The following is a 27,819-nucleotide window of genomic DNA, read 5'->3' as shown; positions in this document are numbered from 1 at the left end:
CCAACTCAACATTTCCTCCATCTGCAGCTCCCTCTGTGCACACCTTACATTTGAATGTAGCTGCCACACTGGTTAATGACCCTCTCAGACCACTACATTTTTGATGAACCCACTCAGCGCACATTGTACATTGAATGGAGTTCACTCCGACACCCTTCCTACACACAGCACAGGGCCACTTCCCAGTTCTTTCCACCTCACCACATGCTTTACCACTTGCCATCACCTTCGTCTTTCCGATATTCACCTTCAGACCTTTTGTCTCCATACATTCCTTCCACGTGTTCATCTTTTCCTTCAGTCCATCCATACTTTCCGCAATCAACACCAGATCATCTGCATACAACAACTCCCACGGTAAACCCTCCTTTACGTTCTGAGCCAGCACCTCCATCACAGCTACAAATAGTAGTGGACTTGGTACCGACCCCTGATGCACTCCCACCTTCACCTCAAACTCACCACTGTTCCCGTCCTTCGTCCTTACAGCTGTGCGCGCTCTTTTGTACATTGCCATCACTACTCTGATCAACCATTCCTCCACTCCTAACTTCCTCAATGCCCATGTCAATACTTTGCGTGGTACCCTATCGAATGCTTTCTCCAGATCAACAAACCCAAGAAACAACTTCTTCCTCTTCTCCATGTACTTCTACTGCAACTGCCTCACAATGAAAAGCACGTCTGTCGTTCCTCTTCCTGGCATGAATCCAAACTGTATTTCGTCGATCTTCACTTTCTTCCTTATCCTCCTCTCCAACACCTTTTCCAATACCTTCATTCCATGCTCCAATAACTTTATCGCTCGGTACGAGCCACACTCCAGAGGGTCACCTTTCCCCTTGTATCGAGGGACGAGGGTACTCAGTTCCCAATCCACTGGAATGCGGCCTTCTTTCACCACCAGATTACAGATCTCTGTCATTCTCTTCACACCCCAACTTCCTGCTGCCTTCAACATATCTCCCACAACTCCCATCGGCCCTCCAGCTTTTCTACCCTTCATTGCTTTTATGGCTTCCTCAACTTCCTTCTCAGTTATCTTCTCTGCCGGTCCTAAAACTGGGTTACTCTCTATGTTGCCATCCCATTCATTCTCTGTATTCAACAGCATTTCCATATATCTTTTCCATCTTCCTTTAATTCCATCTGGGTCGACAACGATTTGTCCCACTTCATCCTTCAAGCAACTCACCCCCATCACATCACACCTCTCTTTCGCTATCTGCTTTGCAATCCTGAATACTGCTTTCTGACCCTCTTCCGAATCCAAGCGTTCTCCGAACATTTTCCTACATGCCTCCTGCGCCTTTGCTACCTCTTTCTTTGCAGCCTTCCTGGCTGCCTTATAACTTTCATGCTCTGCTGTTTCTGCCCCCGTACCCTTTGCCTTCTGCCACTCCTTGAACTTCTTCCTCTTCTCGTCAATCCTCTTTCCAACTTCATCATCCCACCACCATGTTTCCGAGTGCCTCGGTGGTCCTTTTGTCCATCCACATACCTCACCAACGGCTCCCAACAGACTAGCTTTCATCGACATCCAACCACTTTCAAGCTCAACCACATCATCCTCGACCCTACTCAGCCTCTCTTTTAATGCCTCCCTTACTGTCACCTCTTTCAACCTCCACACCTTCATTCTCGGTTGGTACTTCACCCGCCGAGCTCTCCTCGCACCTTCCACCCTTACGTCGCAGACAACCAAGTGGTGCTGTGAAACAGAAAGTCAATAAAACAAAGGGCTTTAAATAAGTGAAGCACAAAGCTTTGATTTGAAGATAATAAAAAGTGCTTTGGGAGACCACACTGATCATTCATTTGTTTTAAATTGCATGCTTGCAACGAGTGACCAAAGTGGTTTACTTCCATTCCTTTTCTAACCTTGATCATACTCTGGCAGTCATTCAATCGAAGTGTTTAATTAAAAAAAAATTAAGAAATGTAATTACTCCACTTCATCTATGTGATAGTTGCCTTTAATGTTTAATTTTTTTAACAGGTTGAAGAGGCCAGACAGAATTTAAATCTGAAAAAAACAGAGTTTGGTGACTGTGAAAGAAAGAAGCTGTCACTTCGGAAGTTGCTTGAACAGCTGGAATTGGAGATGACTTCTTTGGAGGAGGATCATGATGTCCAGCTGGAGCTATGCGACACAGATGCTAAATTGTCTCGTGTCTGCGATAAAATGATGAGACTTGAGCTTGAGCTGCGGCAACACGAAGATGATTTTAAAAACGCTGAAGATGAAAGGAGGGGTGAGAGCTGATTAAAAGTGATGTGGTGGTGGTTGTACTTGTTGTCAGTGTTGTTGTTAATTTTTTTAACCCAAACTGATTTCTGATTTGAACTCTCATGTTCAAATGATTATTGACGACAAATAAAATCTCACACTGTGCTTCATCTGTGTTTGTTTAGGTATACAACAACAGATCCAGACTTTGCAAAACCAAGAGAACATGAGGCTGGAAAAACTTCGTTTGAGATACCCTGACACACATGAAGCTGTGTTGTGGTTAAAGCAAAATAAGGGACGTTTTCAAGGGCTCGTTTTTGAGCCAGTCATGCTGTTGGTAAGCAAATGCAAGAAGACTGAAGGGAAATGTATTTTTATTGATTTGTCTTCTCATGGCCTTTCAATTCATGTAAGGATATTTAGTTTGACCACCAGCAAACACTAATTAAATGCTGGACCAACACCAGAGTTCACAATGTAGATTGACTTAGCAAATGAGTTAGGGTCAGCACCTGCAAGCAGAATAAACAGTATGTAAGTAAGCATCATTCCATGCCATACATATATACATACAGATGGGGAAACAACACATAATACCATGATTATACTCATTTTATTACATTATCATGACACCTGGAAGTACTTTATAAGGTGTGTTCCTGCCTGTTTGGAAAAGTGGTCGTCACAGCCATCATGGAGCAAATGTGCAATGGCCCTATAGCCAGTTTTCCTACTCTGGACATACCCTAATCACCTGCCAAATTTCATGCTTTTGTAATCAAGTGCACAATACCTTCATACATTTCACATATCTGCTGGAATAGTCGGGGATCTCTGGGTCGCTCCTGCCAGACTTTTCGGCTATCTCCGTGCCGCGGCCTTGTTCAAGGGAATTAACTGTCCAGGGATATAGAACAACAACCTTTTTGGCATGAGGGATGTGCAGAACACCTGGTTGCAAGTTTCCACCTAATGGGATTGCCTCATGCAATAATCATCGTTCACCACGTGCAACTTGTGTACCCGTCAGTTTTAAGAGGTGACACGAAGCATTCTGAGCAAATACAAAACAGTTTGAGGACCATCAAAAAACATACCGATTACATTATTTAACAATCCATTACAGTGCCACTTATGTCAGAAAATGATAGGTATGTCAGAAAATGATAGGAATCAAATTGTTGGACACCTTTAACGAAAAGTGAGACCTTAGAAATCAAAATTTCAAATACAAACGAAAAAAAACCACGAGGTTCGGCTTAATTGAAGGATTTAGATGTATCTCTGGTGGCCATTACGAGGCTTTTTGTCATACTCCCCTCACCTGCCCATATGTGGTGCTCAAAGTTTTGATTACTGGATTTGAAAACCTTAAGAACGGTTCATCTTTTTCTAGGTGGGAAAGAATATCTTTTTCTTGGCACATTTAAAAACACTGGACATAAAGATCTATCATTGTAAGTATATGTACTACTCAACGCAAATCCAGTCAACGAGAGCGTGCCCAGCAAGGGGAGGGGAGGGGGGAGGGGGAGGAGGGAGAATCTATAAGCTTTAAGTAGTTAGGCAGGATTTTCATTAACCATGTTGCAAGGCTCTTTAATGCGAGGTAAGGGACTGCTTATGACCTCAGAAGAGGTCATCAAGCCACGAGATCACCAAGAGATGTGCCAAGAAGTGACGTCTCAGGATGACTACTCCCATTCAGGACCGATGCATTAACGCAATCGGTTTCAAATTGCTCAGAGTACTGCAAACACACTCCCTTGACGTTGATGCAGTGATTGCTGCCGGAGGTGGACAGAGTTGGTATTGAGATTGTTACTTTCACATTGGTTCCCCATGTGAACACGGTGTTATGTGATTCGGTCACAATGAAGGCGACCTGTAGTTATTTAGCATTTATCCCTATCACAGGTTTTCCCCTCGTGTCCTATTATCTCGGATACATAAATCACATCAACAACCATCACGTTTTTTTCTCTCTCTTTTTTTTTTTTTCCAAGGCACAGAGTATATAAAGTAGTAAGGACATAGTGCTGTTCTAAAAAAAATAATTCATGAGTATTCTGGCAGGTGCATGCAGGTGTTTAAGCATTTGCTTTATTTTAAAAATTCTTAAGAAGGTTTAAGAACTCGTTAATATGAAATCTCATTTTATCCTTGTACTTTTTCTTTGTAGATACATGTGAAAAGCCAACCTTTTGCAAAGTACATAGAAAACCACATTGCCATGAAAGATTTGAAGGCTTTTGTGTTTGAAAAAGAAAACGACATGGAGTCATTTTTGAAGTTGGTGAGAGAACTATACAAATTTGAGCAGTATTTTGAGAATTTGATGACTTGGGAAGTATTGTTTTGAGAAATTGTATAATACCATCATCACAACAACAACAACGGGCATTTTAAGGCCATTTTCCCTGCTAGAGTGGGGGTTAGCCTTGCGGGCCCCATGACGATCTTCTCCATTTTTCCCTATTTTATACATCTCCCCTTGTTAACCCACTTGCCCGCATTTATTCTTCCACCACCTTCAACCAATTCTTTCTCAGTCTTCCCTGTCCTCTACTTCCTTCTACATTCATTTCCATCACTCTTCTCAACCAGTCACTTTCATCCTTCCTCAACACATGACCGAACCATCTCAACCTGTTTTGCTTCACAGCATCCATCACAGGCTCTATTCCCATCATCTTTTGCAATTCATCATTTGTCTTCCTCTCTCTCAACGATACTCCGCACATCCACCGAACCATTCGCATTTCCACCCTTTCCAGCCTTCGTCGCTGCTCTGCGTTCATTACCCATGTCTCTCTCCCATAAATCATAACACCTCTCACATGCAGCATACACCTTTCTCTTCAGCTTCAACGACACTCCCCCTTCTCGTCAGCACGCCACTCAGTTCCCGAAACTTCTTCCATGCACATCTCACTCCAGCAACCGTTGTTGAGTCTAATCCACCTTCTCCATTCAGCACGTCTCCGAGGTAGCAAAGTGTTTTCACACCTTCCAGCTTCACCATCACTCCAAGATCCAACTCAACATTTCCTCCATCTGCAGCTCCCTCTGTGCACACCTTGCACTTGAATGTATCTGCCACACTGATTAATGGCCCTCTCAGACCACTACATTTTTGATGAACCCACTCGGCGCATATTGTACATTGAATGGAGTTCACTCCGACACCCTTCCTGCACACAGTACACGGCTACTTTCCAGTTCTTTTCACCTCACCACATGCTTTACCACTTGCCATCACCTTCGTCTTTCCGATATTCACCCTTCAGACCTTCTGTCTCCATACATTCCTTCCACTTGTTCATCTTCTCCTTCAGTCCATCCATACTCTCCGCAATCAACACCAGATCATCTGCATACAACAACTCCCACGGTAAACTCTCCTTTACATTCCGAGCCAGCACCTCAATCACAGCTACATTTAGTAGTGGACTTAGTACCGACCCCTGATGCGCTCCCACCTTCACCTCAAACTCACCACTGTTCCCATCCTTCATCCTTACAGCTGTGCGCACTCTCGTACATTGCCATCACTACTCTGATCAACTATTCCTCCACTCCTAACTTCCTCAATGCCCATGTCACAACTTCACCCAATTTAATGCTTTCTCCAGATCAACAGACCCAAGAAACAACTTCTTCCTCTTCTCCATGTACTTCTCCTGCAACTGCCTTACAATAAAAAGCATGTCTGTCATTCCTCTTCCTGGCATAAATCCAAACTGCATTTCATCGATCTTCACTTTCTTCCTTATCCTCCTCTCCAACACCCTTTCCAATACCTTCATTCCATGCTCCAATAACTTTATCGCTTGATACGAGCCACAGTCCAGAGGGTCACCTTTCCCCTTGTATGGAGGACGAGGATACTCGGTTCCCAATCCACTGGAATGCGGCCTTCTTTCACCACCAGATTACAGATCTCTGTCAATCTCTTCATACCCCAACTTCCTGCTGCCTTCAGCATATCTCCCACAACCCCTCCCTCCCCCCCCCCCCCCCCAGCTTTTCTACTCTTCATTGCTTTTATCGCTTCCTCAACTTCCTTCTCAGTTATCTTCTCTGCCGGTCCTAAAACTGGGTTACTCTCTATGTTGCCATCCCATTCATTCTCTGTATTCAACAGCATTTCCATATATATTTTCCATATTCCTTTAATTCCATCTGGGTCGACAACGATTTGTCCCACTTCATCCTTCAAGCAACTCACCCCCATCACATCACACCTCTCTTTCGCTATCTGCTTTGCAATCCTGAATACTGCTCTCTGACCCTCTTCCGAATCCAAGCGTTCTCCGAACATTTTCCTACATGCCTCCTGCGCCTTTGCTACCTCTTTCTTTGCAGCCTTCTTGGCTGCCTTATAACTTTCATGCTCTGCTGTTTCTGCTCCCGTACCCTTTACCTTCTGCCACTCCTTCTTCCTCTTCTCGTCAATCCTCTTTCCAACTTCATCATCCCACCACCATGTTTCCGAGTGCCTCGGCGGTCCTTTTGTCCATCCACATACCTCACCAACGGCTCCCAACAGACTAGCTTTCATTGACATCCAAACACTTTCAAGCTCAACCACATCATCCTCTACCCTACTCAGCCTCTCTTTTAATGCCTCCCTTACTGTCACCTCTTTCAACCTCCACACCTTCATTCTCGGTTGGTACTTCACCCGCCGGGCTCTCCTCGCACCTTTCACCCTTATGTCGCAGACAACCAAGTGGTGCTGTGAAACGTCCTCCTCCCCCGGGATCACCTTTGTGTCCCGGAGGTGCCCCCTATCTCGCCTACGCACCATCAGGTAGTCAACGGTTGTCGTCGACCCACCTGACGTGTATGTAACAAACTTATTATCCGCTTTCTGGAACTGAGTGTTACAAATCAACAAATCAGCTCCATCAGCAAACTCCAAAATCCTTTCACCTTCTCCATTCCTCACACCATATCCGTAACCCCCATGAACTCCCTCAAAACCATCTATACGAGCATATTCCAAGATGCCGTTCACGAAGAGCTTTCCAATCGTCATTTTCACCATCATCAACCTTTCACTCACTCGAGTCACACTCACCACACTGTCTACAAACTCCTCAGAAAACAGGACACCAACACCATGCACACCTTCCGGGCACCCTTGCCACACAAACTTTAATTCTGTCCCTGCCTGCCCTTAACCATTCTCACACCACTTCCCTTCCATCTCGTCTCCTGCACACAACATATGTCCACTCTTCTTCTGACCAATACTTCTCCTGATCTCCCCGTCATTGTCCCTACATGCCATGTCCCAAACCTCAGAAACCGATCTCCACGTGGGGCATCAGACGTTTCGTCGTCATACATGGAGTGCTTTCCTCCCTTGCTTCGATCGGGTTCCCCACCTTGATTTTTGACGAGAGGGGTTGAGGAACCCCACGGGGTACTTCAGGCTGTACCCTGCCCATATGTAGTTGTAATTGTCATGGTTCCCTTTTTGAAGCAATGTTTTATGGTCGGATGCCCTTCCTGACGCCAACCCTTTTAGTCGCCTCTTAGGCTGCTGGGCCATAGAAGTTCACGGTTCACGTTTCACGGTTCACGTTCACGTGAACAATCGGACCCTGGGCCATAGGATTTCACGCTTGGCTGTTCACGTGTTGCGCGCCAGTTCTGCTTTGGCCGAGTAACCGTCAACATGGACTCTTCGGATGAAGAAGATTGCCTCATTCTGCTTCTACTAAGACGGAGGAAGAGAAAAAGGCACAGAATTTGGAGCCGAGAGCACTTCCTTCTGAGAGAAACCCGTGGTGAATTCCACCGAACATTCCGTTATCTGCTTGACAATCCCGATGAAGAACTGTTTTTCAATTATACCAGGATGTCATACAGGACTTACGATGCCTTGAAGACCCTCGTCCTGGAACATCTACAGCCAGGTCAAACAAACTGGAGAAAATCGATCGAAGCAGAACAAAAGCTCATCATTACTCTCACGTTGGTACCTATTAATTTGGATAATGTGGTGTTGGTCGTGATGATCTAGGCTAGGGTAATTTGTCTAGTAGTCTAGCGAGTCTACTTTTGAAAACGTTCAGACTGGGTGGTGAGACCTCTCTTCTCTTGCGCTTACAAAGTTATATTTGTTTTCATTAAATTCAATCTATAGATTTGTGTTGTCATAAACTCAGTCTTAATTTTTTTCCAAAAGACATAAAATGACGACTTAAAGAAGAAGAAGAAGACGAAGAAGAAGAAGAAGAAGAATAAGTGTTTCACGCATAGAAAAAGTGTGCATGTTCATTCCGCCTTTCACGCGTGAAACGTGACATGTGAAACATGAAAGGCGTTCTATGGCCCAGAGCAAGTCATACTACGTTTGTCCAGTTTTCTTTACACGCGTGAACCGTGAAACGTGAAACGTGAAACGTGAACCGTGAACTTCTATGGCCCAGCAGCCTTACGACACGAAGGGATACGGTGTACCTATTCTAAACCGGGGTACACACCGGGGCTTCTCTTGTACACACCGGGGACCATCATTCTCTTGGGAATAAGTGTATGATGCAATTATAGATGTTGTTGTACACACTTAGAGATGAGAATGATGCTGAAAGACTAGCTCTTGCAGGTGTGGCCTTTAATAATTTGTACAACGGTGTGCTTAAAAAAATACAAACCATAGCTCTTGCCACGAAACTGCTTCGGCAGTACCAAGGCATGGCTATATCTGGTGATGTGTGGCAATCTGTCTGTCAATATTCAATCATTTGTGTGCCGCACATAGTTGTGGTTTCCATCATTGCTGTGAGCACAGCTTTGTTTTGATGCACTGTCCCCTGTAGGTTAGGGCAGTAATTTTGAATCTGTCCATGGTGCGGGTAACAACTAACCTAAGCCTAATCATCATGAATAACACCGTGGGCTATTTCATTTCCACCAACTAACGTTTTCACGTGGGACACCTGGCTTAATGTCAGTCCGAAGGATGCCACACTTTATGTTGCAACGGCCTGCCTGTGAGACACCAACCTGATCATGTATTATCGGCCATGAATCGAACCCAGGCCAAACAGTTCAAAGGCAAGTGCATTACCTCTGCAACATCCTGTCGGATCTATCCAGACTTTGTAGTAAAATCCCAACATTAAGTGACTTGTGTACATGAGAATGTTCTGTGGAGTTCCTGTTGTTTTTTTTTTCTTCATGTCAATATTGGTGTTCTTGAGATTAATGCAAATTAATGTGAAGGGAGAGGGGTTAGTTGTTTTACCAGCCTGATACCTTTATTTCTGATTGTTTAACTCCATCCTCCTGATGTGGTCGGTTTGCGTGCCTGCATTTTATTTCTGGATCCTACACCGATTCTGTGTTCTTGTTACTTGCTAGGTTAAACAACAACCTGAAATTCCCCTTCCAGCCAAACATTCTCATCCTGGCATTTCAGGAACAAAGAGGAACCAATCATTAGAGTATGATTTGCAGTACTTTCATGGTATCCACCTCCGAGGGTAGGCACTCAGGTTGATATTGCACGAGGAGGTTCCAAATATGATTGACAAAGATGAAAATACAAAATTTATAAATTTGAACATTTGAGCATGCGCCTTTTGATAAGATGACATGATCTGGAAACAGATATATATATATATATATATATATATATATATATATATATATATATATATATATATATATATATATATATATTTATATATTTATATTTATATTTATATATATATATATATTTATATTTATATATATATATTTATATATATATATATATATATATATATATATATATATATATATATATATATATATATATATATATATATATATATATATATATATATATATAGTATATATATATATATGCAAAGGCCTTGCATGTACACACACTTCCTGCAATGGCGAAGGTCCTTGAGAGATGGGAGAAAAATGTTGGAGAAATTGATTGAAGAATTGGCTCAAAAACAAAAACGTTTGTTGGCCTTGGCTTGAAAAGTCCATTTGTCTTTGCTACACTTTTTCCAAGGCTCATGGAAGAGCTGTCTCATGCCCATATCACCCACTCTTTCTGACAGAGACAGCAGACAACACAGACTTGACATCAGACAAGCATGGCTGTTGACCTTGGAGGAAGTTCCCAGAACACACTTTGTGTTCCTATCTAGTGGCAGTGCTTTTCTCTCTGCAGCCAGGAAGTTTGTCCATTCTTCATTAAATGCCGAGTGGGAAAGCAACATGTACCATAGTTAAGGTTTGGTACGACTGCCAGGGCCAGAATAGGACCGCTGACCTCACAGACTCGGAGCAGACGTTCTAATCACAATGCCCCTGAGTCTATTCATTACCTGTAATGCAATAATTTGTTCCAAAAGGCGTCTCGGCATTAGGGCATGTAACAAAATCGAAAGCAACATTTTGTCAAATGGTTAAAAACCCGTTGGTTGAACATATTAACTGAATATTGGTATAGTAATGACGTGTCTTGAAATTGCTTCAAAATAAATAATGCAGCTGAGAGCACTATTCCTCCTTCAGCTTATCAGTGCCTGGGTGAGACCACTCACTTTGCTCAACATTCCGTTGGCAGTTAAGCAGGTTTTATTGCATCCTATTCTTGTCACGACTTCTTAATAGCACTTGCTTCCTTAATTACACAATATATATCCAAATGGCAAGAAGCCATTCGTGCTTGCTTCATGCACGTGTTTTGTGCTGTTCAGATGCGCGACGAGAAACACCTTCGAGTCAATGCCGTGAGGGCTCCAAGTATGCCATCCAACTCTTTCAAGGCATCCTACTCCCTGGATGATCTAAAGAAAAGGTATGCCTTGTGTTGCACACTGTGCCAATAAAGTATGCCTTGTGTTGCACACTGTGCCAATAAAGTTTCCTGGATATGTAATTCAAAAAAATAAAACCCACCAAGCAAAATAAATGCCTTGTTATTAAAAGGGGTTATTCAAAGCAAGTCAATTACAGTTTCATGGAAAATTAATATCTTTCATTCTCACTTTGAAAAGTAGGCTAACCCCTGCTCTAGCAGGGAAAATGGCCTTAAAATGCATGTTGTTGTGTTGTGTCACTTTGAAAAGTGACTTACGAACACCCGGATTTACAAACCAACCTCCTCAAGGTATTTTTATTACTTGCAAACTCGAAGATTTTTCAATTATATTGGTGTTGGTTTTGAGCATTGTTCTGGCTCTGTCTGTTTGTTTGTTTGTCTATAAATCACCTACAGGTCACAATTTTAAACCGATCTTCACGAAACTTCACCAAATGATAGGCACTATCGAGCGTAAGGGAGTAGCCTTTCGCCACGGGAACTTCAAGATGCTGCGAATGCTAAACACAACCGCAGGCAAAAATCAATCCCTCTTACCCTTTTTTTGTTACTTTTTTTGTAATGATGTAAAGATCAGTAGATTACATTATGGCGTCAGGAGATCAAACGTCTGAGGTCCCATTAGGTAGATATCGTGTTACTGTGCTAACTTGTGAGGTGTGAGTTGCTTGGGTGAGTTGCTTGAAGGATGAAGTGGGACAAATCGTTGTGGACCCAGATGGAAATAAAGGAAGATGGAAAAGATATATGGAAATTCTGTTGAATACAGAGAATGAATGGGATGGCAACATAGAGAGTAACCCAGTTTTAGGACTGGCAGAGAAGATAACTGAGAAGGAAGTTGAGGAAGCGATAAAAGCAATGAAGAGTAGAAAAGCGGGAGGGCCGACGGGAGTTGTGGGAGATGTGTTGAAGGCAGCAGGAAGTTGGGGTGTGAAGAGAATGACAGAGATCTGTAATCTGGTGGTGAAAGAAGACCGCATTCCAGTGGATTGGGAACTGAGTACCCTCGTCCCTCTATACAAGGGGAAAGGTGACCCTCGAGATGTGGCTCGTACCGAGCGATAAAGTTATTGGAGAATGGAATGAAGGTATTGGAAAAGGTGTTGGAGAGGAGGATAAGGAAGAAAGTGAAGATCGACGAAATGCAGTTTGGATTTATGGCAGGAAGAGGAATGACAGACGCGCTTTTTATTGTGAGGCAGTTGCAGGAGAAGTACATGGAGAAGAGGAAGAAGTTGTTTCTTAGGTTTGTTGTACTGGAGAAAGCATTCAATAGGGTTCCACGCAAAGTATTGACATGGGCAATGAAGTTAGGAGTGGAGGAATGGTTGATCAGAGTAGTGATGGCAATGTACAAAAGAGCGCGCACAACTGTAAGGACGAAGGACGGGAACAGTGGTGAGTTTGAGGTGAAGGTGGGAGTGCATCAGGGGTCGGTACTAAGTCCACTACTATTTGTAGCTGTGATGGAGGTGCTGGCTCAGAACGTAAAGGAGGGTTTACCGTGGGAGTTGTTGTATGCAAATGATCTGGTGTTGATTTTGGAAAGTATGGATGGACTGAAGGAAAAGATGAACAAGTGGAAGGAATGTATGGAGACAAAAGGTCTGAAGGTGAATATCGGAAAGACGAAGGTGATGGCAAGTGGTAAAGCATGTGGTGAGGTGGAAAGAACTGGGAAGTGGTGATGTGCTGTGTGCAGGAAGGGTGTCGGAGTGAACTCCATTCAATGTACAATGTGCGCTGAGTGGGTTCATCAAAAATGTAGTGGTCTGAGAGGGTCATTAACCAGTGTGGCAGCTACATTCAAATGTAAGGTGTGCACAGAGGGAGCTGCAGATGGAGGAAATGTTGAGTTGGATCTTGGAGACGGCGTGAAGCTGGAAGGTGTGAAAGCATTTTGCTACCTCGGAGACATGCTGAATGGAGAAGGTGGATCAGACTCGGCAACGGTTGCTGGAGTGAGATGTGCATGGAAGAAGTTTTGGGAACTGGGTGGCGTGCTGATGAGGAGGGGAGTGTCGTTGAAGCTGAAGGGAAAGGTGTATGCTGCATGTGTGAGAAGTGTTATGATTTATGGGAGCGAGACATGGGTAATGAACATAGAGCAGCAACGAAGGTTGGAAAGGGTGGAAATGCGAATGGTTCGATGGATGTGCGGAGTATCGTTGAGAGAGAGGAAGACAAATGATGAATTGCGAAAAATGATGGGAATAGAGCCTGTGATTGATGTTGTGAAGAGGAACAGGTTGAGATGGTTTGGTCATGTGTTGAGGAAGGATGAAAGTGACTGGTTGAGAAGAGTGATGGAAATGAATGTAGAAGGAAGTAGAGGACGGGGAAGACCGAGAAAGACTTGGCCAATGATGGTGGAAGAAGAAATGCGGGCAAGGGGGTTAACAAGGAGAGATGCAGAAAATAGGGCAAGATGGAGAAGATTGTCATGGGGACCGCAAGGCTAACCCCCGCTCTAGCAGGGAAAATGGCCTTAAAATGCATGTTGTTGTTGTTGTTGTTGTTGTTGTTGTTGTGCTAACTTGTGAACCAGTGATGGGATTTTGACCAAACTTGGTCCAAGTATATATTAAGATGAAAAGATAAACCGATTAGATTTTGGCATCAAAGGTCAGAGGTGATGTCAGGTAAAAATGCGATATTTAAGAACAGCTTAAGGGACTTGAATCAAACTTGGTACAAGTATGTATCATGATGTAATAATGTGGGTGGCACCAAATCGGTCGATGTCGCACCATCAAAAAGGGTCGTTCTAGCAATGGATTTCGCCCTCCAACCGACGACGATATAGTCGTTTGATTATAGTATTGTTGCGGAATCCAACGTCGGCCTCTGTTCCCCTTATCGAGGGGCGATTAATCCCCTCGTCTATGACTGGCCGACGTGGTCCCTGAAGTTGCACAGCTACCCCCGAAGAGGCAAGTGCACAACCTCGTTCGTACCGCGGACAGATGTTAATTGCCGAGTGGTCTAGCAACCGCGGCACGAACTATTAACAAGCACTGACCCGATCCTTAACGTTGGCCAAATCGTGCCACAGGTATTCAATGAGGGAAAAGACAAGGACGAAACGGATGTAAAGGAAAGAAGAACAAAGGTAGGAAATACAAATATGATTTATTACTAATATGTACACAATTAAAGAAACCAAGGAGAAGGAAGGATAATAAAATAAATACAGAAGGATGGAAGAACCAGAAGGACACAGTGCAAATATTAGCTTACCTACTGCAGTCTTACTTAAACCCAGGGACGAGACAAAAGACACTACAAGCACACTTACACGGGGGATGATGACAGGAATGGCAGGAGGTGGATGGCTGGAGGGAGAGGAAGGTTCAGCTGGAACCGGAGCACGGTCGGGCCGGGAGTGAGCAGCCGCCGCCCTTTCTCGATCGGCGCGTTCAGCAGCCGCCGTTCCTTCGCGGCCACGGTCGAAACTGCCATCAAAGCCCCGAAGCTACGGTCATTCAAAGCTGCGATGGTTCCAAAGCTGCGTGGTGGATCCAAAGCTGCATGGTGGAGTCAAAGCTCATCTCTCTTGTGGGGGGCGTTGCGTGACGGGCTAGCTCTCTGATGCATCTCCTCCTCGTAATCCTTCCCCACACACTTTTATCAGGCACATCGCGATCAAGCCGCGCCACGCCCATGATGGTGGCTCACCAGCCCTGATTGGCTGGTGGGGGCTCGCTGGGCTCCATCTTCTCATGACGAGTGGAGGGCAACGCCCTTTTCCCCGAGACGGAGCACATGGCCAATGGCGGCAAATGCTGAAAACCGCCCGATGCAGTTGGCAACGGAGGCTTTGGGAATGGGGGCTTTGGGAATGGAAGGGAGCTACCTTTTACAATCAGGTTACTCCATCCCCATCCTCTGGTCGGCTCAGCGCACTCCCACTCATCGTCCCAACACACCTGGTCACAACAACGCACAAAATCGCACCTCCTGTCTGCGAACCCTGGCCAAATCACCTGGATTCATACCCGCCGTACAAAACAACATCAAGCTCACCCTGTTCAATACCCGGTCCCTCAACAACAAATGCCTCATCCTGAACGACTACATCCTGGAAAATAAACTGGACTTTCTCTGTCTCACTGAGACCTGGCAACAACCACTGGACTACTACACGCTCAACCTCACCACACCCAATGGATATTCTTACATCAATAAACCACGCTCGGAGGGCCGAGGTGGTGGAATTGCCGTTATTCACCGACAAGACATCAAGACCAACCTCATCTCCATCTCATCTGCTCCATCATTTGAACACCTGGCTTTTAAACTCTCTGGTCACACACAGTCAGTCATGGCTGTTGTCTACCGCCCTCCCAAACCACACCCATCATTCCTGTCTGACTTCTCCTACTTTCTGACCCAGCTATGTTCCCTCTCCCCCTCAATCCTCCTCCTTGGTGATTTCAATATCCACATGGACTCCACTGACTCCACGCTAACCACTGACTTCACTGATTTACTCACCTGCTTTAACCTCACTCAACATGTCAACTTTCCTACCCATAACCGTGGTCACATTTTGGACCTTGTCTGCTCTACTGGAGTAATTTTGCACCATCTCTCTGGCTCCGACCTCACTCTCTCTGACCACCTAGCCATCACTCTGACCATCAACATCCCCACCCCAGCACCAAGGCATTATCGCACTATCAACTTCCGTAAGCTAAACGCTCTTTCACCTGCCTCATTCTCATCGACCCTCTCTGAAAAAATGTCCACTTCTCCCTTCGTTGACCTCCACACCCCTTCTGACCTCACTGACTACTACAACCACACTCTCTCCTCCTGCCTTGACCAACTTGCGCCTATAAAAACCAAAACAGTTTCTTTCACCCATTCTGCTCCCTGGTTTAACCCTGAACTCCGCCTGATGAAAACTCGTGCTCGCCAACTTGAAAGACTCCGCAATAAAACAGGTCTCACAGTTCACTCCCAGGCCTACAAGGACCACATACAACACTATAAAGATGCCCTCTCCCGCGCCCGCTCCGCCTACTACTCTCAAATTATCCACTCTGGCTCCGGAAACCCAAAAGCACTCTTCTCTACAATAAACAAACTCCTCAGCCCCCTGAACACCACCACCCAGTCATTCACAATAGACAACTGCATCTCCTTCCTTTCATTCTTCCAACGCAAAATTGAAAACATCTACAACAGCTTGACCACCGCCGCACCCGCTCCCCCTCAAACCACCTGCCCCCCCTTATCCTGCCATCCCCTGTCTCAATTCTCCCCAGTCTCCCTTACTGACCTCTCTGAACTCCTCATCGGAATGAAAACTGCCACCTGCGCTCTTGACCCCATCCCCTCCAGCTTTGGCAAGGCCTCCCTTCCTGCTCTCTCTCCACTTATCATTGCAACAATAAACTCCTCCCTGTCTACAGGCATCGTCCCACCATCCCTCAAAATTGCTGCTGTTACCCCCATTCTGAAAAAACCTGGACTAAACCCTGACACCCTAAATAACTTCAGACCCATCTCCAACCTACCCTTTCTGTCAAAGGTTTTGGAACGCGCTGTAGCCACTCAACTCAAACATCACCTCTCTGCCAATAACCTGTATGAAACATTCCAATCCGGATTCCGCTCCAACCACAGTACTGAAACTGCTCTCCTCAAAATCACCAACGACCTTCTCCTCTTCTCTGACGCTGGCAACCTCAACATTCTCATCCTCCTCGACCTCAGCGCCGCCTTTGACACCATCGATCACACCATCCTCCTCACCCGACTTGAAACCACCTTTAACATTACCGGCACTGCCCTCTCTTGGATTAAATCATACCTCTCTGACAGACGTCAGTTCATCTCCATCAATAACTGCAAATCCCCCACTGCTCCCCTCCCCCAAGGTGTCCCCCAAGGTTCAGTTATTGCCCCCCTCCTCTTCATCCTTTACCTGTCCCCCCTCGGTCACTTAATCCGCCGTCATGGTCTCCAATTCCACTGCTTCGCCGATGACATCCAGCTTTTCATCTCCACCAAGTCCATCTCCACCGCCACCCACTCTATCCTGACAAACTGCATCACTGAAATAAAATCCTGGCTTCAAATCAACTTCCTCAAACTTAACTGTGATAAATCTGAAATAATCATCATTGGCCCAAAAACGCTCACCAAGTCCACCCATAACTTTGCCCTCAACATCGACGGTTTCCCAGTATCCACCTCCCCTCACATCCGGAATCTTGGCATCATCTTTGACCAAACCCTCTCCTTCGACAAATACACTAAACAGATCACAAAGACAGCCTTCTTTCACCTGAAAAACATCGCTCGTCTCCGTCCATCCCTCTCCTCCGTGGCTGCAGAAACCCTCATCCACGCCTTCATCACTTCCCGTCTGGACTACTGCAATAGCCTCCTTTATGGTTCACCCTCAACAATCACCAATAAACTCCAATACATTCAGAACTCCGCTGCCCGTCTACTCACCCATTCCCGGACCCGTGACCCCATCACCCCCGTCCTTTACAAGCTTCACTGGCTCCCCATCTCCCAGAGAATCCAGTACAAAATCCTCCTCTTGACCTACAAAGCCCTCCATAACCTGGCCCCATCCTACCTGGCTGACCTCCTCTCCAGACACGCTCCCACCCGCAACCTCCGCTCTGCTGGTACCAACCTCCTGACCCCCCCCCCATCCGGACCAAATTTAGATCCTGGGGGGACAGGGCCTTCTCCATCGCTGCTCCCACCCTCTGGAACTCGCTACCTCACACCATCAGAGACTCCTCCTCACTCACCACATTCAAAACATCACTCAAGACCCACCTGTTCAACACTGCATTCAACATTTAACCCACAGCATCTAACCCCTGACTATCTCCTCTCCTTCTCCCTCCTTTGTGCTTTGAATATTTCCCTATTGATTCTTCTTTTTTTGCAATTGTCTTTATGTTTTGCTATGCATTATGTTTTGCACTCTGTCAAAGCGTCTTTGGGCTTCCTGAAAAGCGCTATATAAAATAAATGCATTATTATTATTATTATTACCTTATGTCATCTGATGCAATGCAGTGTCAACTAGTGGGAACAGAGCCTTCAACTACATAGAACAAGGAGATAACTACTTAAGAGGGTATATGATTGGCTACGTGTATGTATATGGCTTAACTAGGAAGATGACCTTTGACCTTTACACACGGAGGGTGATATTCACAACAATTCATTACACTTACAACAATACAAAAACACAACAATTCTCAAATCCACAACACTGCACCCTCATCCTCGAGGCACGGCCTCGGGCCTAGAAAACAACTTTAGTGGGGCACGTAGGTGTAGTTCCCTCTACATTTAACCTGACCCTGAGTGTGACAGTTTTAAAACACAAATAAATATGTCCCGCTGCTGCATTGCACCCTGCCTAACAGACTTACGCCCACAGCTAACCGAATTGCGGAATTGTCTTCAAACTACACATTTACGGTGGGGAGCATTATTTACAATTGACACTGGTATTTACACAACTAACCCAGGACCTGTGATTGTTCTTTTGGGGGGGGAAGACAGCCTGCCCTGCATCGACGCCCCAGCACCAATACCAAAGCACCATAATGCACCAAAAGCACCAACCAGTGCACAGTCATCACAGTTCGTAATAAACAAAATAACCAAACAAACCCCTGCTGGTGTCTTGTTCTTTGGCTCCCTCTGCTGGCCATCATTCTTCCTGATGTTGTCTTTCTTCATCTTCTTACTGGCGGCCAATTTGGAATAATAATTGCACAAAACGTGTCCATTGTTTTTACTTATGGCCCACGGGGGCCAACTATGAGTGGTTCACCTGTATGGCATAGGTGCCATGTTACCAAGGTCCGCCAGCAAGATCTCGGGCCATCATGGCCGGTTCCAGCAGAGGGGCCATGCCCCAACCCGTGGGGTTCATGAGTGGTGCTCAGCCACAGACATGTGGTCCATTAGTGGTGCATCGATGCAAGCAGCTGGTTGCGGGGGTTCTGGCACACAATGGCGGACTCCCGCACGCTCCCCTCGGTGCCCAGAGAGCACAGTCCTCGGGTGGGAGACAGGGGAACAGAAGACAGGTGAGTGAGGGGTAAGGTCACAAGGGTACACAATACACATCAATAAAGGCAATGCAAGGCGAGGTGCATACGGAGAGCGAAGTGAGAAAGCTCGTCCCTACCGTACGTCACCCCCCCTGTTACCTACTCTACCCTTGCCCTTACCCCATATGTACACAAAACCAATCTACACATTTACAAATTCGTCGCTACTGTCTCGTCATCCCCATATCTCCCCTATACCAAATTCGTCACCACAATCCCTCTAATCCAAATTTGCCATCACCAATTCATCATCAATCCTCATAAGGAGGGAGAGATGGGACAACAAGCACAATGTCACACCCACGTCATGATGCGTCTCACAATCCAAAATATTTGCACAAAAATAATAAAACCAACCAACCATGGCATGGTGTGGAGCTTTGTCACCTCAGGTGAGTGGATGCGGATGGTGCGAGGAGATTTCAATCCTAACTATCTTCTAAATGACATTAACACACTTTACACTACCCAGGGTCTTTCCCTGCCAATCCATTGGCAAACTTACTCTATGCGGTTTTAAGAACCAAATTCCCATTGACCAAACTGTGGTGCTTCATCAATTTGGGGTCTCACTCCCCTGATTCAACTCCCTGTGCCTTTGCACAATTTCCGGGCTGAGTCGTGTAGCTCTCCCAGCAGGTCTACCCACCTGCACACCTCCACCACTGTAGTTGCCTCCGAGCTTACCTGCTCCTCACCCTACCTATCTAACTGGGGAAGGCCCTCTGGCGCTCTCCCCACTCGGTGCCCTCTCTGGCACTGGGCTACCCGGGTCTGTCCTCCGGATCCTCGGGCCCCATCCACAACAACTCTAACGGCTCCCAGAGCCCACCTGCGGCCTCACCTGGCCGACATCCTCACAGTGGTGGAGTGCCCATTCAACTACACATACTAACAGGCCACACGCCCAGCCATTTCCACGTCACTAATGCACCCATCCAAACACCATTCTTCCACCACGCACCACAGATGCCAATATCCAACCACAATTTACCTACTCCCTCTACCTATCTCTTAAACTACCCTCCCCGGGTATTCGTGATGGGGTCCATCCTCCCCATCCACTGCCTTCGCACCTCCACTCCACTCCACAGTTTCCACCATACTCACTCCATACCATCCATTCCATACTCCATATATTCCACACAATTTATTCCATACAACCATTCTCCATACACCTGTATTTGCACACCTGTGCCATCACACCTACACCTGGTGCTTCCTGCACCCTCCTCCCTCCAGGACCATTCGGTCAACACAGCACTCAATCACCATTACTCATTCATACTCTGCTCCATACACCTGTTCACTTGCACACCTGTGCAATCTCACCTGGTGCCACCTGCACCCTCCTTCCTCCAAAGCTCCTTCAATCACTCAATACAATGCACAACCACAATCGTTCCTCATGCACTGCTCCATACACTTCCACGCTCAATACAACTCGCACGGCACCATTCACGAGCATTGCCTCATTTGCTCAATACAACAATCACTATTACTCACTCATACACTTTTCACAATACACTTCTGAATACACTTTCAATTCTCAAACAACACACGGCATCATCTGATCTACCTGGTGCCCTGCTAAAACTCGCGCTTCCCCATCTTCCCTTTAACTATTGCGCTCCTTCGTTATTATAATCCAACTACCCTCTCTATGTCCCCGACTACCTGTCCGATGTAGCTACTTAAACTTACCGTTACCTATGGTCATTTCTAGGTCCCTATACATTATCCAAACCCTCCCGGGCTAGTTTTCACTGCCAAACCCCATAAACCTATAGCTCATTTGCCCCCTCTGTGAGGGATGGCAGAGTTGCCATCCCACCACATCGGGCATCTTTCACTACAAATTTTGCTCATCAAATTTCTAGCCAATCAAAAATTTTCCAACCACTGCCAAACCTTCTACCAATCCCATATTTCGGATCAAAACACTATCGTCATCACAGTCCACTATATCCGAGCCTCGGTGCGTCGTCACGTCATTAAAACTCGGCTTCGCAAAGCCGAGCAATGAATTCGGGTGGTTTGGTCGCCTGCAGGTTGAATCTGTCCGGCATTCGGGTCAGGGGAGGAGGTTTGGTCGGGCCGAGATTCCACGCACCACTTCGGCGCGGATCCTTGCGGCCTCCGGCCCGATGGCTCGATCCCGCCCGGTCGGAACCCCGCCCCCACCACCAGGGGGCACCGTTCCGATCCCTTCGACCTGGCCCCCCTCCCCCGGAATCGCGCCGATCGCCGCTCTGACGCGGCACCGACCATTCAGTGCGGGACCCGGCCCGATTCGTGCGCGACGCTCCGAAGAGCGACGCGCTTACGGTCCCGGCCGGTCCTCGCTGCAAACAAAACGCACCGCGCACGGAGTGCTCGCCTCGGCTATCAGTCGCCCTCACTGCTAACCCGGTCAACATCGATGCTTCACTTGCATGCTCACACCACGCGACCCTTTTCACACTCACCAAACCCGGCGTCTCGGCGCCTCCAGTGCATCCCACACACTCCGTCCATTCCACCACCGCACTCCCTGTTCCACACCACACCTCTCGCGCACACTCGCCGTTCGCACACCTCCTTAACACACCTCGCGCACCGTCTTGCGCACTCTCCCTCGGTACGTACTCCGTACCACTCACCATGGGCGTGCACTCTCGCATCCACCCACTCACACGCTCCAATGGGCTCTCCCACACCCGCGCCACAACCAACTCAGGTGTGCTTTCTCGCCCACTCGCCGTTCATCCCAAACGTGCTTCCTTGCACCCGCTCCTCCATCAACTCACTCTCCGGGTCACTCTCACCCTCGCACGTACACTCCGTATCGCTCTCACTCCGTGTCACACCCCGTACACCCCGACGTGCATTCCCGCTCGCACTCGGTTTCACACTCGCGCTTTGTAACACGCTCATTCCCCGATGCACACTTTTTCCTCACACGCGTGCCATTCGCTTTAACACAGCACACAAAGGACCTTCCACGAACGCCCGGGTGCTTCCTCGATCCCAAGCGCGCGACAATCCTCTTCGCGCCAAACACTTTGCCGAAAAACCTCTTAGCGCCGTACACAGCACGACTCACCTTTGGAACCTTTTCTCCACGCGCACCTGCAAATCTTTATAAGGATTAGCAAGTACAGCATCGTGATGTGAGCACGGACTTTGTACAGTTTCCATTCCTTCCTTCAACTGCTGGGCTACCTCCGTCGTCTTTTCAATTTCAATTATACCCACTACTGCCTTTTCTTTATTCACCACGACGACCGCTGGCTTTATTAAAATTCCCTCTTCTACCTCAGCGGTCGCCGGCTGCCCCATACCCCGGGTCGCGATTTCTACCCCGGTCCAGTTACCCGTGCTTTTCTCCACTTCGCCCAACCAGCGCTTCTCGACCTGCTTTATCTCGTCGTGCACCCTCGGGACCCTCTCGCTCAACATGCGATCCATGGTCTCCGCACATTTTTGCATGCGGTCACCCATTCTGTCCCCAACCCTACCGATTTGCTCCAATTTGCTTCCGAGCCCCTCAATTTGATTTCCCAACCGTTCACTGGTACCCCTTGCTTCGTCCCTCATTGCCCCCATACTGTTTTCCAATCGCCCAAGTTGGCTTCCCACAGTCATTCTCAGCATCGCGGTGAATTGCGCCACGAAGTCCCCCACATCAAAGCCCGCTGCTGCGGTCACGTGCACCGCGCCATTTGGTGCTGCTGCCACCTCATGCGCGAGGGCGCCATTTTGTGCGCCTCCCCCCTTATGCGAGGCGCCGCCATCTCGTGTGCCTGATACCCCCTCAACCACATCCTCCTTGCTCTCCTCCTCCATTTCCCCCCTGTGGTCCTGGGTTACCCCTAACCCCTCTTCTGACGACCCTCCCATCTACTTTCTGAATAATCCTCTCCAAGAAGTTCTGTCACTCAAGCTTTTGGGTTTCACTATCTGCCATGATCTTTCCTGGGAAAACCACATTTCCAAGCTGGCCTCCAAAGCCAGTCGCCGACTGGGCATCCTCCGTCGTGCGAAGTCCTTCCTTGGCACACCTGAGCTCCATACCACATACAAGGCTTTCATCCGCAGCTCAATGGAGTACTGCTCTCCCCTCTGGGCTGGTGCTCCTGCCTCACACCTAGCTCGTCTTCAAGCTGTTGAAACCAAAGCGTTCAGAATCATTGGAATCTCCCGTGATGACGCTATCTCCGAGGGCCTTTCACTTACTCACCGCAGGCAGGTTGGTGGTCTTTCCGTCTTCTACCGACTCCTCTCCGGCCTTGCTCCCCCAGCTCTCTCTGGGCTCTGTCCCCCAAATATTCCTACAGGTCGCACAAGATCTGCCTGCAACCCTCTTGTGGTTAAACTGCCAAAATCAAGACTCTCTGCTCACCTTCACTCCTTCATTCCTCTTTTCTCCCGCCTCTGGAACAAACTCCCTCACTCTCTTCAATCCCACTCCTCCCTCACTCTCTTCAATCCCACTCCTCCCTCCAGGTCTTTAAAACGGCTGTTCACCACCATCTCTTATCTTCCCCAATCCAAAACCTTGATCTTTTCTACCCCCGCTAATTTCACACCAAATCCACTTTTTTGAGGTGACTTTTGACTTCTATCCTGGAAGTCCTTGGTGTCCTTGCGTTTTATACCTATCCTGCCTCCCCCCAGGCCCTCTCCCTCCCACACATCTCCCGATGTCCCTGCTCTCTAATGTTGTGTTTGTGTGCTTCCTCCCCTTCTCTCCCCATCTTGTCAACCACTCCCCTTTTTATATACTTTGTTTGCTTGTTTGTTTGATTTGTTTGTTTGATAAATGTTAGCTCTTTCACGAGCCTCGACTCTGTATACAAAAAAAACAAAAAAAAAACACCAGCATCCGATCGCCTTGACCATCCATGGCACGATTCTAAATTTAAGATGTTAAATAAAATTGTGGGCCACTCGTAATTTGAGCGCGCTAAGCGCGCTTCAGGTCCGAATCTCGCTCCCGACACCAAATGTTGCGGAATCCAACGTCGGCCTCTGTTCCCCTTATCGAAGGGGGGATTAATCCCCTCGTCTATGACTGGCTGACGTGGTCCCTGACGTTGCACAGCTACCCCCGAAGAGGCAGGTGCACAACCTCGTTCGTACCGCGGACAGATGTTAATTGCCGAACGGTCTAGCAACCGCGGCACGAACTATTAACAAGCACTGACCCGATCCTTAATGTTGGCCAAATCGTGCCACAGGTATTCAATGAGGGAAAAGACAAGGACGAAACGGATGTAAAGGAAAGAAGAACAAAGGTAGGAAATACAAATATGATTTATTACTAATATGTACACAATTAAAGAAACCAAGGAGAAGGAAGGATAATAAAATAAATACAGAAGGATGGAAGAACCAGAAGGACACAGTGCAAATATTAGCTTACCTACTGCAGTCTTACTTAAACCCTGGGACGAGACAAAAGACAGACTACAAGCACACTTACACGGGGGATGATGACAGGAATGGCAGGAGGTGGATGGCTGGAGGGAGAGGAAGGTTCAGCTGGAACCGGAGCACGGTCGGGCCGGGAGTGAGCAGCCGCCGCCCTTTCTCGATCGGCGCGTTCAGCAGCCGCCGTTCCTTCGCGTCCACGGTCGAAACTGCCGTCAAAGCCCCGAAGCTGCTGTCGTTCAAAGCTGCGATGGTTCCAAAGCTGCGTGGTGGATTCAAAGCTGCGTGGTGGAGTCAAAGCTCATCTCTCTTGTGGGGGGGCGTTGCGTGACGGGCTCGCTCTCTGACGCATCTCCTCCTCGTAATCCTTCCCCACACACTTTTATCAGGCGCGTCACAATCAAGCCGCGCCACGCCTGTGATGGTGTCTCACCAGCCCTGATTGGCTGGTGGGGGCTCGCTGGGCTCCACCTTCTCATGACGAGTGGAGGGCAACGCCCTTCTTCCCCGAGACGGAGCACATGGCCAATGGCGGCAAATGCTGAAAACCGCCCGATGCAGAGAGCAACAGAGGCTATGGGAATGGAAGGGAGCTACCTTATGTCATCTGGTGCAATGCAGTGTCAACTAGTGGGAACAGAGCCTTCAACTACATAGAACAAGGAGATAACTACTTAAGAGGGTATATGATTGGCTACGTGTATGTATATGGCTTAACTAGGAGGACGACCTTTGACCTTTACACACAGAGGGTGATATTTACAACAATTCATTACACTTACAACAATACAAAAACACAACAATTCTCAAATCCACAATAGTATATAGGTCAGATACTTTCAAATATATACCTCCTCTCCCTCCCTCCTCCTTCCTCCCACCCCCCCCCACCCCCCCCACTCCAAGGAAGTAAATTCCAAAATGGGCAAACAAACCGTGTTTTATTTTATTTTATTTCATTCTAAACTTGATGGAATCGAATGAAACTTGCACAGGCATAACTTCAAGGTGTCCTTATTAATCCATGAAAGTTTGTTTTCTCGGTCAAATCCTCTCGGAGGAGTAGATATAAATGTGCATACATACATACATACATACATACATACATACATACATACATACATACACTATAGCTCCATTATAGCATTATGATGATTGTTGATGCAAATATTTACATGTTCAAATGAAGTACCAATGATTTGTGAATATTTGATTATCCTTCACATTGCTTCCTGCCAGACCATACTGCTTTGTCTGCTTCCTTCGAGAGCTGTTTGATGCTCCTGATGCAATTATGAGCTACCTCTGCGAAAGGTATCGGGTGCATGAAGTGCCTTTGGGTACAGAAACCACCAAGGAAAATGTGGAGCAGGTACACGGCATGTATGGTTAGAGTTAGACGTCATAATATGGCTTTAGATGTTTACATTTTCTTTGTCTCCTCTGTCTCCTGCACTGCAAAATAAGCTTTGTTAAAGTTGTCTACATTTACACATTCAGAAAAATGAAAAACCTTTCAATTAAGGGAAAGGTTGAATGTCAGAGGGAAGGGGGAAAGAATGACAAACATGCAGATGGTGTCTGTTTTTGTTTGTTTTTTTGTTTGTTTTTTTTCATCCAAGGCTTCGCCGGTTGTTTGGAGAACTTTATTCGTGTCTGAATTTGATTCGGGTCAAACTTTAAGTGCATTAAAAGTTTCTTCCCTGGGCATGAGCCACGTGCACTGTAATTGAGTTGACCTCACTTGCACATTTTAAATATGTTTCTTTTGTGAGTGTTTATTATATTTTCAGAGTTTTTATCTTTAAAAAGAAAAGACAGAAACATTAATGTGAGCTCTGTCACTTTTTACTTTTCGTTTATAGTTTTTTTTCTTTTCATCTGTTTGCTTGTGGGGTGGGTGGGGGGGAGGGTTGGTGGAAGGGTAAAGAAAGAAGAGTGGGGCTGGGGGGGGGGGACTTTGTCAATTATTTAGTACTCTGTGTGTGTGTGTGTGTGTGTGTGTGTGTGTGTGTGTGTGTGTGTGTGTGTGTGTGTGTGTGTGTGTGTGTGTGTGTGTGTGTGTGTGTGTGTGTGTGTGTGTGTGTGTGTGTGTGTGTGTGTGTGTGTTTGTGTATATATATATATATATATATATATATATATATATATATATATATATATATATATATATACATACATACATACAGTGAAACCTTGACTTACGAGTTTAATTCGTTCTGTGACCGAGCTCGTAACTCAATTTGCTCGTTTCTCAAATTAAATTTCCCCATTAAAATGAATTGAAATGCTATTAATCCGTTCCAGCCCGCCAAAAACCACACCAATTTTTTTTAAAATATACAGTATATATAAAAATATCTCGCGCTTTATATTTCACCTGTATGCAGCATACAGGTTGGCAGGATGGCCTGGACTGGAGGTACGCACACTTGACTCTAAACTGTCCAGCCTGGGTTTGAATCCCGACCCAGCTATAACCTGTCATGGGTGAATCACAGGCAGGGTGATTCATCAATGTGTGTACCGCTAAACTGGGCGCCCCGTTTACGTCCCATTAGTTGTTGGATGTTAAGGATCTCACCGTGTTTTCCACAAAGAGAAGGCGAGCTATCGCCGGCACTCTGAACAAGTTGTGGCCTGGCATGCTCTTCTCCTCTGCCGTTATATACGTCCTCCTCGGCATCCTGCGAGCTGCTTCTCCGTCAACCACACAAACAACAACTTCTCCATCTCTTCATGGATAGAGGTCCGGAGCTTTGAAATAATCGTAACGCCATTGGCTGGCGTTATAGCCTTTATCGACTCCTTCTGCTTCAAAATCGTACATATCGTAGAAGTACTACGATCGTACTGCCTCACCAAGTCGACAACACGCACACCTCGCTCATGTTTTTCGACGATTGCGTGTTTTATATCCAAGCACATCATCCTCTTCTTCTTCTCAGTACTGCCCTTAGCACTCAATTTCTTAGGACCCATGGTTAAAACTAAGAAATTTTCCAAAATAACCAAAATGCAAAAACAAAGCAGCAGCTATATACGGCAGAGATGCTTGCACGGCAAGATAACCACGTGACCGGAACCCACCTGGTGGCGGGTGGCGTAAGCTCCAAAATAACCAAAATGCGAAAACAAAGCAGCAGCGATATACGGCAGAGAAGCTTGCACGGCAAGATAACCACGTGACCGGAACCCACTTGGTGGCGGGT

General features: G+C 46.6%; 1 protein-coding gene and 1 long non-coding RNA gene across 8 annotated transcripts in view; one reads left to right on the top strand and one right to left on the bottom strand.

Annotated features, from left to right (window-relative positions):
- The window catches only part of SMC5 (structural maintenance of chromosomes 5), a 314,964-nt gene that overhangs the window by 94,364 nt on the left and 192,781 nt on the right, over window positions 1-27,819 (top strand). For 5 of the 7 annotated variants that reach the window (XM_078772122.1, XM_078772124.1, XM_078772121.1 and 2 more), the window contains 5 exons: window positions 2,000-2,255; window positions 2,416-2,570; window positions 4,416-4,529; window positions 10,957-11,057; window positions 25,847-25,979. In XM_078772122.1, coding sequence (XP_078628248.1) covers window positions 2,000-2,255; window positions 2,416-2,570; window positions 4,416-4,529; window positions 10,957-11,057; window positions 25,847-25,979 — 759 coding nt within the window. The remainder of the gene's footprint in view (window positions 1-1,999; window positions 2,256-2,415; window positions 2,571-4,415; window positions 4,530-10,956; window positions 11,058-25,846; window positions 25,980-27,819) is intronic. The other 2 variants (XM_078772120.1, XM_078772118.1) reach the window with 1 other exon arrangement.
- Window positions 2,591-3,070, bottom strand: LOC137411888 (uncharacterized). Its single transcript, XR_010981419.1, has 2 exons — window positions 3,027-3,070; window positions 2,591-2,745 (listed from the first exon to the last, which is right to left on the bottom strand). It is a non-coding gene; the product is annotated as an uncharacterized LOC137411888 (long non-coding RNA).

The sequence above is a fragment of the Myxine glutinosa genome, chromosome 2, assembly GCF_964187855.1.
Source record: "Myxine glutinosa chromosome 2, kmMyxGlut1.1, whole genome shotgun sequence".
Lineage (NCBI taxonomy): Eukaryota > Metazoa > Chordata > Myxini > Myxiniformes > Myxinidae > Myxine > Myxine glutinosa.
Note: the sequence above shows the minus strand (reverse complement) of the source record. Positions and strands in the feature narration are given on the sequence as shown.